We start from the raw sequence: 15,895 nt of genomic DNA, 5'->3' as shown, positions 1-15,895 counted from the left end.
GATTATGCGATTTTTAGCCGAGCTACTTAGTGCATGTAAACCCTATCGAGCTACGTAGTCGAGCTACTTACTTCAGCACTGCCCCTTCCGGAAGTGACGAGACCACAAGCGGGAAACACAACAGCCTCGGTCGGCATGACAGCAGTAGTAGAAACGTGCACTTCTGGAGCAATGAGGAGATAGAGTTCATGCTCATTCAGCTTAAGGAGTTGCTGTCCTCGTCGTCGTTCTTCTTGTAAACACGGAACTGATAACTTTGTTTATACTCTTGAATAGCTCTTCATGATGACAACCGGAAGTGTACCAACACAATGGGGCGTGTAGTGCCACCTGTGGCTCGGGTGCACAATGTACCTCACACAATAGCTCGATTTCCTTGTGTGCATGTAGGATTGGATTTCTCTGGCACCCCTGCTGGGACCCTTAGCTCGATTACCGACAGTAGCTCGATTTGGATGTGCATGTAAACGCACTGTATGTGTCAGCCCTGTGATGACCTGGCGACTTGTCGTGTACCCTGCCTTTCGCCCGTAGTCAGCTGGGATAGGCTCCAGCTTGCCTGCGACCCTGTAGAACAGGATAAAGCGGCTAGAGATAATGAGATGAGAATGAAATGAGACCAAGGAATACAAGACCTTCTACGCTTTTGTAGTAGGGAACTTGAGAATGCGCATTTGACCTTTGACAATTTTGACTGCATTTCTATTAAGTGTCCCTCGGACTAGGTAATTGAGCTTGAGAATAATAATTTTTCACTGAAAAATCTGAAAATACTAATATTGAAAAACTAAAAGCCTTTTATTAATTGGCCTTTAGCAATATGTCCTATTCTTAACTAGCACAAAACAATACATAATTGAAAGAAAGTCTTAACATGGGTTTTAATTTGTTTTTCTGGGTGATGAAATGTTTTTTTTAAATGTTTAAAACTTAATAAATGCCAAAACTGAAAATTCCCAATATTCCCGGGCCCTTCAAATTTCCCGGAAACTTTCCACCCTTTTGCAACACTATATGTTTAAGCTTACACATTTATCTTATGGTGAATTATGTATTTCTTACACAGGCCAGATGAGGCTGTGTTTAATAGAGAAGAAGAAGAACACCCAGATTCCAGAGAGCTGTCTGACGAGCCCTGGAGAAGGCAGGTCATCTCTAACCTGGCCAAGCACATTCTCTTCAGTAAGAGTGCTCAAAAAGCCTGTAGTCTCCTAGTTTTCCCTAAAGCCTCTTCTTTAGAGATTAAATGGCTGACAGTTTTTAGGGGTTACTAGCGTTCACTCAGCTCTCCCTCTGGTGGTGTGTTCTCAGCCAATCACATTCCCTTGTGCTTGAATGCTCTCAGCCAGTGTGGTGTTGGTGTCTCTCTCTCTCTCCCTCCACCCCCCTCTCTAAAACGACAATGAGTGAAAGGATCTGGTGAAGGGGTAGAATTGCAACTTGCTTGTAAATGTTGGATATAAATTTAACACAAACCTGCTTTCATTGTGTATTCTCTGAATTTGCTCTACATCTTCATGCTGAGACCAACAACTTTTATGTCCGTTTCAGGTGTTTTAGTAATTTATTTATTTATTTATTTATTTATTTTATTTAAGAATCATTTGACTCCTGTGCCATCCTGGAAATACCTTCATCGTGATCATAGTGTGTTTGGTGTTGAATATTTTTCATTTAGAATAGGAAGAAAAACTGCAGTGAATCATAAATCCTAAAACGTTTAATTTCATGACTGATCAATTTTGCTTTGTTTTACTTTTACACAGCCGCCAACAAGTCCTCAGCAATCATGTCTACTCACATCGTGGCCTGTCTCCTGCTGTACAGACACCGACAGGTGAGGGTTCAGTTACCAAACACAACCCTCTATAGCCCCTTTTACACAGCCTGGTCAAGGCGGAAATCTTCATTCTGCCTTGCTTTCTGTATAAAACGCCTGAATCTGGAACGGGGGTCTGTGATGTTCCGCCTCTGAGCTAGGGATGGCGAAAACTAAAAAAAAAAAAAATCTTGACCGACCACCGAGCCTCATTAGCCGGTTAAAGTCGGTTAACCTATGAGTTTAAACAGGGATGCAAACGGCGCGCCTTTTTCACGGCTCATGCAGATCCGATTTTTTTTGGGGGGGGGGGCATTGGAGTGTCTGAATAATTTCATCGGAGTAAATTCTGTATTAAAATTACTACATAAGCAAATGCCGTTACAGTCCATGAAAAAGCCGTGAAAAAGTCGGCATCTGCGCCTTTAGTTTGTGTGGAGAGATATGATCTGCAATAACATGCATTGTTGGCTACAGACCGAAACATACTTTCAGAATGCACTGGCCAAGGCAGGACTAAACTCGATGCGCCTTCTAATAATAATTAAAAAAAAACCAAAAAACAGAATAGTAATTTGTAAGCTAAAAAGCCTGTGTCTACACTTTATTTTTCTTTCGCCGAGTGGCAGCTGTGTTCAACTGGGGCGGGACATGACTGAATGGGTGTTTCTGATTTGTGAGCTGTCTTTAACTGGGGCGGGAGGGCGGGACATGACTGAATGGGTGTTTCTGATTTGTCAGCTGTCTTTAACTAGGGCGGGAGGGCGGGACATGACTGAATGGGTGTTTCTGATTTGTCAGCTGTCTTTAACTGGGGTGGGACATGACTGAATGGGTGTTTCTGATTTGTCAGCTGTCTTTAACTAGGGCGGGACATGACTGAATGGGTGTTTCTGATTTGTCAGCTGTCTTTAACTGGGGCGGGAGGGCGGGACATGACTGAATGGGTGTTTCTGATTTGTCAGCTGTCGTCCTTACACCGCATGGCATGCCCCAAGCGTTTACAACACAGAATTCCAGGTTCTCCGCTCCAAAATCGCTTCAAAACAATTTTTTTTTTTTCACCGACAACCAAAAAAAAAATTAACCGGTTGACGTTGATTCGGTCAACCACCGGTCAAACGGTCATCGGTTAACATCCCTGCTCTGAGCCAAAAAAAAAAAATCCCAAATAAATACATTTGTTAAGCCATGCAGCTCATAAAGATGTTTTCCTGTAAAATGCAATAAATTGCTGGTAAATGTACAGTACATTCATGAGCAAAAGCTGCATTTATAAACACGTTTTTACATAACTCACAAATTTCTCAGAATAAAGCAAACACTATGAGAGAGAGGATATTGCATGGTGGCGCGAAGATATGAAGTTTATTTTCAAGTGGTGCATGTATATTTCCCAAGTGAGCAAAGCGAACAAGTGATGTTTTTCAACATGAGAAGATAAACTGAATATCTTCATGCCACCATGTAATGTTCTTTATATTATATGGTCACATCCCCCAAAAATATGCAAGTTAGTTCAAAGAATTTTAATTTTGAACTGATTTGCCATTTTGACAACATACGTCAAGTCAGCAGGAAAACACTGGGAGTGACATCATGGGAGTGAAATATATCGGAAATTATTATCCATCCAGGACACTTTTTTGATGGAATAAAAACGTGTTCTATTCCCTTCTAGCGGGATTCATTCATTTGGTTTGATAGCATGCAATATTGTTATCATATCGCTTATCCTACGGGTATTACCTCACTCTACCCAGTGGAGAATGAGCGTTTACGACATTGCATGGTTGTCAAGACAACATGACATCACACATCGGAGCTGATGCGAATATCCAATGAGAGAGTTTTCTGCTGTGCGTGTGCGGAAGCATTTCTTTATTTGCTGGGAAAGAGATACGTTGAACACCCAAAAGGCTACCAAAACTTCATTAGCTAGTTTTCACGCATACTTACAAGAGAAAAACATACCAACAGATGTCGAAAAACTGGAAAAGGGACACGTTGGAGACGTAAAACTTCTGCACTAGCGAGCGACTGTGACGATTTGTAAACAAACATGGGTGCCACGTTTGCTTCGTTAAAAATGGAAGATTTGCCTTGTGTCCGAAATTGCCCACTCGTTCCCTACTCCCTATATAGGGAATTACTATATAGTGAACTCATTGTTAAAATGAAAAAACGCTTTCGAACACTAGTCCGTTGCGCTGGTATTTACCTCATTACTGTCACACAATTAAAACATGCCAGATCAGTCGGCTGGTGGGTTTTCAAAATAATAAATACATGCCTGTATTTTTGTGATAAATCCATATTATACGGAGCGTATTTCCCACATTAATCAATACAACGTACCTGCATCTTTCAGTTTTTTTTTTTTTAAATCAAGGCTGAATACTTTTCTTTGCCGCTGCCTTTTATTTCATCAAAATTGAGACTTTTGATTTCTTTCAGCGCGACCGCAATGCATGATGGGATATATTGCTTTGGTTAGTGACCATCGGTTGTACACTACTTTTCGTGCTGCATTGTGGGATACTTTGAGTGCACTATGTAGGGTGTAAATAATCCTCACTAAGTTTTCGGACAGCACTACAAAATGGCGTCCCCATTATGTAGTGCCCTATATAGTGAGTAGGGAGTGATTTCGGACACAGGGTCAGAGAGAATTTTGGCTGCCAGGTCACTCTGTTGTGTGTAGCTGTCGATGTTGATTTTAAAAGTAACTAAGTAAATTACATAGGGAAATGAATACTTGAGTCTAAGTGAAAAATACTATGGTGATGTGTGTGGAAGATGAGTCTGGAGACAGAAATCTTAGTTTCTTCCTCGTTCGCCTGTGCTACTTGCTCTCGATAGCACTGGCGTGACTACTATCATTAGCATTTGCTAACACTACTGATGAACGCTACACCAGCTGGAAGGTGACTTCGCTGACGGCGCCAACTCAGCCTTCGAGAATGCTGATATGGAGTCTGTGTGAATAATAATGGCTTTTTTCATGGTAGATCAGATATATTCCATTCAGCTAGCACGATATTGAACTCATCTTCGACTTATTCTGAATGGAATATATCTGATATACCACTCAACGCCAGCCAATATTATTTAAATATTTCACACAGATCCATGATGCATTTCATATGAAAAATGTAGGTTTTTCAACACGAGAAGATAAATTCATATCTTCAAACCAACATATGATTTTCTTTTTATTATATAGACACATTCACAAACAAAAAGGACCCAAATTTATCAAAACAATTCATCGAGATCCTCACGAGTGAGGATATTGAAAAATGTCATGGTTGTGGTTCTCAATGTCCTGGCTGTAGTTTGTATGAAAAATACGAGTTGTGTATGAGATTTATATAAATATTAGAGAGAGAGAGAGAGAGAGAGAGAGGCTGTTATTTCCCTTAAACATGAATTATTTAATGGAAGTAATTCCATGTTGCATATGATGCTCAGTATAAATGTGCAAGGCTAACAAAAGCATCTCAACACTCCGTTCACCCACCATTGTTTTTAAAGCAGCACCGGTATGCTCGGGATATTCATATTTCTGATATGTACATGCGTCACTCTAGACACTGATGCTGTGTTGTGACACACCTGGTTGCAGAATGCCAGCTTGCAATGTAAAAAAAAAACACACTGGTGGGGCTTCATGACTTTTTTTTATTTAGTTCACTGTAAATCACTAAAGCCGGAATATTGAGGTGCCTTCTTTCCGCCAATATTATGGTATATCTGTGTAAAAAGGGCTCATGTCAGCCACATCTTCATTTAACGCTGTAGTAAAGTGATAATAGTTTAGGTAATGGAGCATTTCTTTTCCTTACAGGGTGTGGTGTTGTCCAAGCTGGTGGAGGACTTCTTCAACATGAAGGAAGAGATCCTTTCACGGGACTTTGACCTGGGTTTCTCAGGGAACTCCGAGGACGTAGTGATGCATGCACTCAACCTGCTGGGAAACTGTGTGAATGTGACCAGCACTAACAGGAATACAGAGTTCATCATTGCCCCGAGCAACACTGTGCCAGCACTCTTTGAGCTCAATTTCTACAGCAACGGCCTCTTTCATGTCTTCATCGCGGATGCCATCATAGGTACACTGTTTTACACACTTAGAGATACACACAGTCATGTTCAGTTTGTCGTGTTTTATTGCAGTTAGGGTCTGACTGATTACATCAGGCCACTGTTTCCCAACCTTGGTCTTGGATACCCCCTGTCCTACACATTTTAATGTTTCCCTACTCTAACACGTCTGGTGCAACTAAACATCTAGTTAATAGTCCTTACTGATATGAAGTTGGTGTGTTGGAGCAGGGAAGACATTAAAACTTATAGGATGGGGATACTTGAGGACCAGGGTTGGGAACCTGTGCATCAGGCATTATTTAAAGTGCATATCACGGGTAAATGCAGGAGCAAGATCAATGTAATTCTCCTATTTTATATTAAACTTTGGTCAAATATCTGTAGCATTCTCTGCAGTTTTTTTACCTTGCGCAAGACCAGAAAAATTCAGTTGTAATCAAGCCATTGGAGGCGAATTGGTCCGCCTCTGAAAAAACTTTGCATTTGAATTTCCCCAGAAACACTGATTTTCGTGACGTCGCGTGTGGGACGCCTCCTTCTGAATCCTACGCCAGTGCTGGTTTGTTTATGAGAAAACGACCTGGTGGTTTTCTGCAAATTTCTTCAACGTTATCGTGTAATTATTACAATGGTTAACAGATGTATCGTAGGAGGGTGTAGCAACACCAATCTTGATGGGATTAGTACTCATCGTTTTCCAAAAGACCGGACAATGAAAGAGAAACGGGAGCGCTTGGTCTACACAGGCTGTGCACTGAAACCGCGCAAAGCTCGCACAGCCTGCTGGCGCTTCCACAGATAACGTCACAATTCTGGCTCCGGACTCCCTTGGGATTTTTCCAGACGCGTTTTGTTATTTTATTTTTTTCTGCTGTAGACCTTGTGCAAAATTACCCTTCTGGATGAGTGTGTAAAGGGACATACCTTCATATTAAAAAAAAAAAAAAACGAAATTGGTCCAGAATATGCACTTTAAAGTTCCATATCTGCATAGGAAAAAACAATTGCACAAAGCACTCTAAAGATACTCAGTCATATATGCTGGATTTCACTAGAGGACACTAATGAGTCGCACATGGTGATTTTTGTATGAGAACAAAAGGTTGTCAACGCCGATTTATACTTCTGTGTAGAATCTTCACCATGGTTCTGGTGTCCACACTAGCACAGGGAGAAATACTTTTACTGTAGGAATAATAAACACAATGAAAATAACACAATGTTGTTTTGAAACAAATTTACTGGGGGGGGGCCTTGTGTGAGTAATTATAAACAAAGTGAATTCCCACTGAAAGCATTTCTGAAGTGTTTTAACTTGTCTGTATTCAGCTGAATGAGCGACTTGAAGCAAAAAGTCTACTGTGCACTCGAACGAGACGCAAAAATAATGCCATATTGTTTAAATCTGCAGGATTAAACTGGGTGGCCTTTATAATTAACCGTAAATGCTACAGAGACTCATTTGTATATTTATATAATATTCATTTATATTACAATATTGTGATGGTAGATCGACAGTCTTGGGGGAGATGAAATAACAATAACCGGATATGTATTTCGCATAAAAGTGATACTACCATGTCAACCAGAGAGGTGCAGTTGTTGCGATCTGAGTCACTGCATGTAGTTAGGTTTCTGAAGAACTGTAGACCTGGGTAGGTTTGACAAAAGTTAAAATTGGCATTACCGGTATGTCGCCCCACCCCGGAGCCCACAAACACCTTATTTTTGCTTGATTTGAAAATTGAATCATGATGGTTCATTTTATGTGTGTGTGTGTGTGTTTTGATTCCCCCCCCCCAGTTACAAGAACTTAAATTTATACATGGCATGTTTGAGAAATTGAAAGTCACATTAGTAAAGTTCTGCTTAATTAAAAGTATTGGTGCCTGCTCAAAAGTATAAACTTTGATCACATGATATTGGATTTTTTTTGTTTTTTAAGCTCCCTCAAATCAGTATCGCCATTACTGTTACCATTGTCATTTCAAAAATACCATAATACTCGTAACAATACACACAGGCTCGTTAAACAGTCATTTAATGAGCACATTACCACAGCCAAGCAGAAATATCATTACAGTGGGACGCATCTGTTTATGGGTATTTTTGGCTTTCTACTATAACAACAATGATTGGTATAAATAAATGAATATGGCATATGCATAGCAACCCATGTTACACATGTGTGATGAGTTTTATGTATGGCTGTTCTGCTGTGTTAGCTTGCAGTGCTCTGGCCATGCTGAGGGAGCAAGTCACAGAAGGTGAACTCAGCACCTCCTCCACTCTGCTCAGCCAAGAGAGACTCATCTGCCGAGCAGCAGGGCTCTCCCACTTCCTTTCCAATGAGGTCATTGTTGCCCTGGTAAGTTCGTCGTGTGTAGCATCATGAAACCTCCTTAAAGGGCTGATGACACGAACATGACTCTATGCAATTTCTTAAATAAACTATACAACATGGCAAACATGTTAGATTTCTGTTATAATTACGTGAAAAGAAGCTGCTGTTACGCAAATATCCAACTTTTAATTGCACAGCGCAAGAAAACTGGGTCCGTGGCTCGCGGCCATGTTGTGACGTCAGCAGAAGAGCACGCTGCGGTTCACTGGCTGTTCTACTCTGGTTCTACTCAATGGAAATGGCGCATGAAAACGCCGGTGAACTCTCTAGTGCTAGCTCTTCCTCTTCTGGGAGTCTAGAATTGTGTTGATCTCTTCCGAATAGAATCTATGATAGCCTACCCTCTTTACCCTTTGCCTCTCGTTGCTAGGCGGCAGTTACATGAAAGCCGCAAGCTTTCACAAGCAAATACATGACTGATATCACGCCGACTTTATGATTACATTTATGATTATCATGTAGAATCTATAGCTCTACGTACCTTTATCTTATGTCGTTTCACAACACATGTTCTGACAGGAGGACTGTCTTTGGATCCGGCATAGCTACTAGTAGACCCCCTCCGGAATACTGGCAGTGTTGCCAGATTGGGAGGAATCCCGCCCAGTTGGGTGGTTTCAAGTGCATTTTGGTGGGTTTTGAACATATTTTGGGCTGGAAAACTTCAGCAGTATCGATACTGCTGAAGTTTTCCAGCCCAAAATATGTTCAAAACCCACCAAAATGCACTTGAAACCGCTCAACTGGGCGGGAAACCTCCCAATCTGGCAACACTGTGTAGGCACTGCTGATGGTAGTAACACGTTTGTGCTGAACTGAACACCCAAGAGATTCTTTTAAGCTGGGGAGGGTGTCAAAACAATCCAAATCGAAGTGTTCAGAGCACAGGAGGTGTTGGTGAGGGCTCCCACTTGTCACGAGTGCGCCTGACTTGCTTCACCCACTTCGCATGCAGCTCGGGATCTCTGGGAAACTTGAATAAACTTACCCCATCCTTGTGGGTTTTGGAGCAAAAGCCGGCAACATATATATATATGTGTGTGTGTGTGTGTGTATGTATATATATATATATATATATATATATATATATATATATATATATATATATATATAAAATGTATAATAATACTAATAATGACAAACTGAACACCTGTCACATCAACAACAAACTGGTAAGTTAGGAGGAAGGTTCTTTCGCTGACGTCATATAGCTCCTCCTCCTCTTTCGTCTCCTGGGTGCTGCAGCCCCGTCAAATTTGCTCAAATAGCCGCGTTTTTTATCATAACTTGTAAAATAGGCGCCTTCGTGAATTAATATATGGATCATCGGGAATTACTTATGTTATAAAACATCGCCAAAGATGTCAAAAACGTGTCATCAGCACTTTAAGCAGCAGGGCAATAATGTTTCCTTTCAACCACCATGAAATTAATATACATTTAAAGGCACAGGGATGTATTGTTGGCAAGAAGTGATGTCACCCAAAATAAATATTTGCAGTAAATGCTAAGCATTTATCCATAAAAGGTACATTTACTATAAATAATTGTTTTACTCAAAAACAATGCCAGACCAATACGGTAGTGAAACAAGCAGGCTATATAAAATTTGATTTTTCAGTGATGTGATGTTAGGTGGTGTTCTTGATAAAGCCAATGACCTGCAAAATAGGTAATTGTTAATAAAGTAGGTTTTGTAATAATTTCATCAGTACATCAGATTTGATGGCTAAATAAGAAATGATGAGTGCTCAGTGAGCCCATTTCATATCTGAAATTTATTTTTGTTGTGCAGAGCCTTGCAATTAACCTTGTAGTCTCGAGTCCCCAGTGTTCAAGGCTAAGTCGTTAAAGAAAATTCCAAGTCGAGTCCACTATTGATCCGAGAACAAAACTCCAACCGCACCATTTGATGGTGGCTGTTTTAGCGCCATTAACATTAGTTTGTTCCTGAACATGATGTATGAACAGGTGAATGTGCTTGTCTTTGTCAGGGAGTGCGAAGTATTCTGTCGGAGATGGATGTAAGTGCAGAAGGTGTGTTTTATTAATACAAGTGAAGACAGGTAAACAATCCAGAACATTAGGCAAAATCATAAAACAGTGAAACAGGCAACAGGTCGAGCGAGGCACAAACAGGCTATCGTAGACTCGGCAGAATCAAAGATGAGAAACAGGAAATCAGGGATCAGGAAACCAAATAAGGAACTAATGCTCGGTAATGTGTCAGCAACCCAACTCAATAATACTTCAAAAAGTGTGTTTTCACAGTTTTTATATAGGTGCGCCAATTTGCCTTAATCCTGCGCAGGTGCGAGTCGTTTACAGCGCGCATGAGAGGGAGTCCGCTGTCTGGAGCGCTCCTGAGAGTCTATCTGATGCATGTGCCAAGGCGTGCAGGTGTGACACTTGCACGAAATTAGTACAAAAATTAATGTAGGTATAAATATCTTATGCCAAATTGTTACGGCATGTTACAAAAAAGGGCGGCACGGTGGTGTAGTGGTTAGCACTGTCACCTCACAGCAAGAAGGTCCGGGTTCGAGCCCCGTGGCCGGCGAGGGCCTTTCTGTGCGGAGTTTGCATGTTCTCCCCGTGTCCGCATGGGTTTCCTCCGGGTGCTCCGGTTTCCCCCACAGTCCAAAGACATGCAGGTTAGGTTAACTGGTGACTCTAAATTGACTGTAGGTGTGAATGGTTGTCTGTGTCTATGTGTCAGCCCTGTGATGACCTGGCGACTTGTCCAGGGTGTACCCCGCCTTTCACCCGTAGTCAGCTGGGATAGGCTCCAGCTTGCCTGCGACCCTGTAGAAGGATAAAGCGGCTAGAGATAATGAGATGAGATGAGATGTTATAAAAAAAATAGAGAAAAAATCCGAGTTCTCGTCTTCAATTTACAAGTCCGAATGCAGTTAATGCATGAGTCCGAGTCATCCGTGCTCAACTTCAAGTCAAGTCACGAGTCCTGGACTTGAGTACGACAAGCCTGGTCCCGCCCAGAAATATTAACGACCGCCAAACTATATTTGCAAATAAATATGAAGAACGAGAATGTTCTGTGAGTGATGGAAAAATAATAATGAACATGATGTGCTGTAATGATTGGCCAAAGAACCGACCACGTGAACAGAGCTTTAGATTGCTTGAGAATATGGCCTCTGATGGATGCTTAATCCTAGGTTTTGCTCTGAACCCAACATAATCAGATGTTTGCTCTGTCAGGTCTTTTTTTGCAAGTCTGGTGTGTGATTATGTAGCATATTATGATTGCCCTTTTCTCTGTTCATAGCCTTGTCAGACTGTCTACCAGGTCTTCCATGATGCCGTAACCAGACTGATCCAGTATGGGGTGCTGATTGTCACCGATGTAAGCACTCTTGAACTCTTCCCTTTGCATTTGCGCCTCTTTGGTAAGATTTGACCTACCTAATAATCCGCCCTTCTGCAGATAAAATCAGTGTTTCCCACAGGTCTGAAGTAAACCTGAGGTTTGTTGGGCTGACTACAACTGAAAGTCACTAGCTAAGAACTAACCTCAGAGTCACTGGTGGAGCTGGATCACTTGGCTGTGACTATGACACCCTTCCAATCCCCTGCCAGAAATACACACAACACGATTTTTGAAACAATGACTCATCAGCACACTCAGGAAATATATGAGAAGAGTCCTGTATATGCCTACGTGCTCAGTGTGAGGATGCATGGGTCAGTTACTCCTGTAGCTAACTGTTTATATAATTAGTTAAGTCCTTATGACCTAAAGGAAACTCCAGAATCAAAACCCTACAGCCTTGTCAAAATTAAAAAAAGTAAATTGTGCAATTTAGTGGTTGGATAAACCACTCAAGTTTATCCAAAACATGAGTGGTTCTGCTTTTTGAGGCAGAGGTGTTACTCATCCCCCAACTGTCAGTCACGGGTCAGGAGACTAAACCAGTCCACCGTGGAGATGTGAAGGACAGGTTTCTGTAAAAAGTTAGAGGTGTGTCATTGATGGGTAACCCCTCCCCTTTTTACATTGGGAGACCTAACTTCTTCCTGCCCCCTCCTTTGTACTTGGGAAGAACTTTCTAATCAGCAGCCAATGGGAATGGCAATGATGACGTTTGCACCCATCCTGCCAGTTAGCGCACGTTTGGTGAGGCTTCTCTAAACGGTGCAAATTGAAGGGATGGCGAAGTGACGAGAGGAGATCGCTAGCTATAGAAATGGGATTGTGCTCATCAATATTATATTTTTCCCCCAACACGCTGGCCCTTGAATGATGCCAGCCATATTGCCCATGCCAAAATCTGCGCATGCTCGGCACATCTAACATCAAATATGTAGTGGGGAAGGAGAAGTTTTGCCAAGTCTGTCAGGCTGTTTGCTCTCCTTGCTGGTTTCTCTCATCCTCGCTCTCTTGCGCTCCTCTTTCCATAACTCATAAACTTGATGATAACCACAAAAGAGAGAGATTTTGTTGCATTTCAAAACTGTTTTTATTTTGATGTCTTATGATGTAACATCAAAGTGGTGGAGCCCCTTAAGTACAACATATGTACTAAACTAGTGCGTTTGAACAACTTTTGTTATTTAATATACTTCCAGTTGCATAGATCCAGTTCAAATTTACACACACAATGTCTTTTGACTTTCTACTTATAAGTATGAAAAAAGTATGCTCTCATCAGCATAAAAAAGATAATTATTCAGATACTAAATATTACCAAAATTAGTACATCCTTGCAAAGCTTTTGTTGGCGGTTACAGCTTTGAGATGTCTCTGGTAAGAAGTAATTAGCTTTTTGCAGCATTGCCAAATTGCCTTTGATTCCACAAAAACAAGTGCCAGTGCTTATTTCCTTTTACTTATTCATTCATTATCTGTAGCCGCTTTATCCTTCTACAGGGTCGCAGGCAAGCTGGAGCCTATCCCAGCTGACTACGGGCGAAAGGCGGGGTACACCCTGGACAAGTCGCCAGGTCATCACAGGGCTGACACATAGACACAGACAACCATTCACACTCTCACCTACGGTCAATTTAGAGTCACCAGTTAACCTAACCTGCATGTCTTTGGACTGTGGGGGAAACCGGAGCACCCAGAGGAAACCCACGCGGACACGGGGAGAACATGCAAACTCCACACAGAAAGGCCCTCGCCGGCCCCGGGGCTCGAACCCAGGACCTTCTTGCTGTGAGGCGACAGCGCTAACCACTACACCACCGTGCCACCCTCCTTTTACTTATTTGCTGTATAAATTATTGCACTGTGCCGAGTTTTCCAAAAGCATCGCAGCACCATGATCATCGTTAAATGGTAGAGTGAGCAGCACAATGAACACACACACTCTCCTAGTTAGGATGCTCTTATCATTAAGAGGCTTTTGGGAAACCCACCCCTGATTGGTTGGGTAGTGTTTGTTTGTTTGTTTGTTGTGCAGTCCATTATGAAATTATCAAGCTAGCACAAGGGACTTTGAAAGTGAAATGTTTGTAGGGACATTTCAAACTAAAGAAAAAAGTCAAAATTAGTGCTGTGGTAAGTCAAAGACATGCAGATTAGGTAAAATACCCAGCTGCTGGGGTTGCATAAGTTAGTGCATACTTGGTGCCGATCGCAAGCCCAGATAGATTGGGGACGGTTGTGTCAGGGACGGCATCCGGTGTAAAACCTAGACCAAATCAAATATGCGGGTCATAAAGATTCAAGATGTTTGTCATATACACAATAACAGACACAGCGGTTTATTATTGGGTAATGAAATTCTTATTTTGCAACTGCCCCACCAAGCTATGCTTACCAATATAAATATATATATATATATATATATATATATATATATATATATATATATATATATATATATATATAAAAATAAAGTGCATATGGAATGCAAAATATAAAAGTAGAATGAAAAATGAAGATAACATTTAAACAAAAAAAAGGAGAGGCAAACATAGAGGTAGATATACTGTGCAATGTCTTGTGCAAAATTGCTAATATAATCCGTGGTTCAAAGCCTGATGGAAATATAGAGGTAGATGGTGATTTATAATCCGTGGTTCAAAAGCCTGATGGCCTGGGGGTAAAAACTGTTTGTCAGTCTAGTAGTCCTTGCTTTCACACTCCTGTAGCGTCTGCCAGATGGTAGGAGCGTGAATAGTCTGTGTTGTGGGTGTGTTTGGTCCCTGATGATGCTCTGTGCCCTTTTTGTGACCCGGGTGTTGTAAATGTCCTGTAGTGGGGGGGAGGACAGCTCCACAGATGAACTGTGCCATTTTAATGACACGCTGGAGAGCCTTTCTATCCGGAGTTGTGCAGTTCCCATACCACACAGTGATGGAATTTGTCAGGACGCTCTCCACTGTACACCTGTAGAAGTTGCTGAGGAGTTTGGTGGACAGTCCAAATTTCCTCAGCTTCCTCAGGAAGAAGAGTCTCTGTTGAGCCTTCTTGATGGTCTGCTGTGTGTTGTGTGTCCAGGTGAGATCCTCACTGATAAATGATGATCCGCTGTGCCGACCCCTAATGGGAGCACTGCCTTTGGTAAAGAAGTAATGCTTTTGCATTTACATTAGTTTATGCTTTTATATTAGCCTACTTTTTTACAAATCCAAATTGTGCGAACTGTAACTGCTGAATTGTTAGCAGCATGAGGAATTTTGCACCGTGTATTCCCTGAACAATTGTGCAACGAGTTTGTGTTTTGTAAAATGAAATTTATTTATGAATGGCTGTTATATTTGAAGTGTTTATTATTCCTGGTTTTTATTGTGAATGATGCAGCTTTTTGAGGAATCTCAATCCGTATACGATGTCAGCAACTTGCCCTCCCTGTCCACTTTATTTGGAACACCTTTATAACTGCACATTTTATGCAGTTATCGTGGCAGCAGAGCAAGAATCATGTAAATTAACTCAAGCACTTCAATTAATGCTCACATCAAACCTCAGAATGATGGGGGGGGGATCTCAGTGACCTTAACCATGGCATCTTTTTTTGGTGCCAGATGGGCTGGTGTGATTCTAAGATGGCATTTCAGAAACTGCTGATCTCCTGTGGTTTCCACGCACCCAGCAGTCTTTGGTGTGTGGGGATTTTTTTGTTTTTTGGGGGATGCACCGTTCTATGTAAACTCAACACTTAATTGAGTGGTAGTTCTGTGGGTGGAACGCCTTAAGAGAGATCAGAGAAAAATGACCAAATAAGTTTGAGCTGCCAGGGAGTATATAGTAACTCTTTACAGCCATGGTGATCAGAAAAGTATTTCATCATCAAACCATTGAACATTTAAATAAGGTAGATGGGGTTCCACTCCTTTCAGCTAAGAACAGGAATCTGAGGCTGATGCAGTTGCACCCAACTTGGACAGCTGAAGATTTGAAAAGCCTGGTCTTTTTCCCAGTCTATAACTGTCCAGTTTCTGTGAATTTGTGCCCATGATGGCCTCAGATTCTTGTTCTTGGTTGACAGGAGCGGAACCTGATATGGTCTTCTCCTGTTGCAGCCTGTCCACCTCAAGGTATGATTGTATTGTATGATCAGTGATGCTTTTCTGCTAACCACAGTTGTAAA

General features: G+C 41.5%; 1 protein-coding gene across 4 annotated transcripts in view; it reads left to right on the top strand.

Moving 5' to 3' along the window:
• The window catches only part of gpam (glycerol-3-phosphate acyltransferase, mitochondrial), a 50,536-nt gene that overhangs the window by 21,703 nt on the left and 12,938 nt on the right, over positions 1 to 15,895 (top strand). For 3 of the 4 annotated variants that reach the window (XM_060939945.1, XM_060939947.1, XM_060939946.1), the window contains exons 13-17: positions 1,067 to 1,182; positions 1,767 to 1,837; positions 5,670 to 5,934; positions 8,155 to 8,297; positions 11,623 to 11,700. In XM_060939945.1, coding sequence (XP_060795928.1) covers positions 1,067 to 1,182; positions 1,767 to 1,837; positions 5,670 to 5,934; positions 8,155 to 8,297; positions 11,623 to 11,700 — 673 coding nt within the window. Of the gene's footprint in view, positions 1 to 1,066; positions 1,183 to 1,766; positions 1,838 to 5,669; positions 5,935 to 8,154; positions 8,298 to 11,622; positions 11,701 to 14,802; positions 15,089 to 15,895 lie in introns of those variants that run through there. The other variant, XM_060939948.1, reaches the window with a different exon arrangement.

The sequence above is a fragment of the Neoarius graeffei genome, chromosome 14 (assembly GCF_027579695.1).
Source record: "Neoarius graeffei isolate fNeoGra1 chromosome 14, fNeoGra1.pri, whole genome shotgun sequence".
Classification (NCBI taxonomy): domain Eukaryota; kingdom Metazoa; phylum Chordata; class Actinopteri; order Siluriformes; family Ariidae; genus Neoarius; species Neoarius graeffei.
This window is presented reverse-complemented; position numbering and strand designations above follow the sequence as displayed.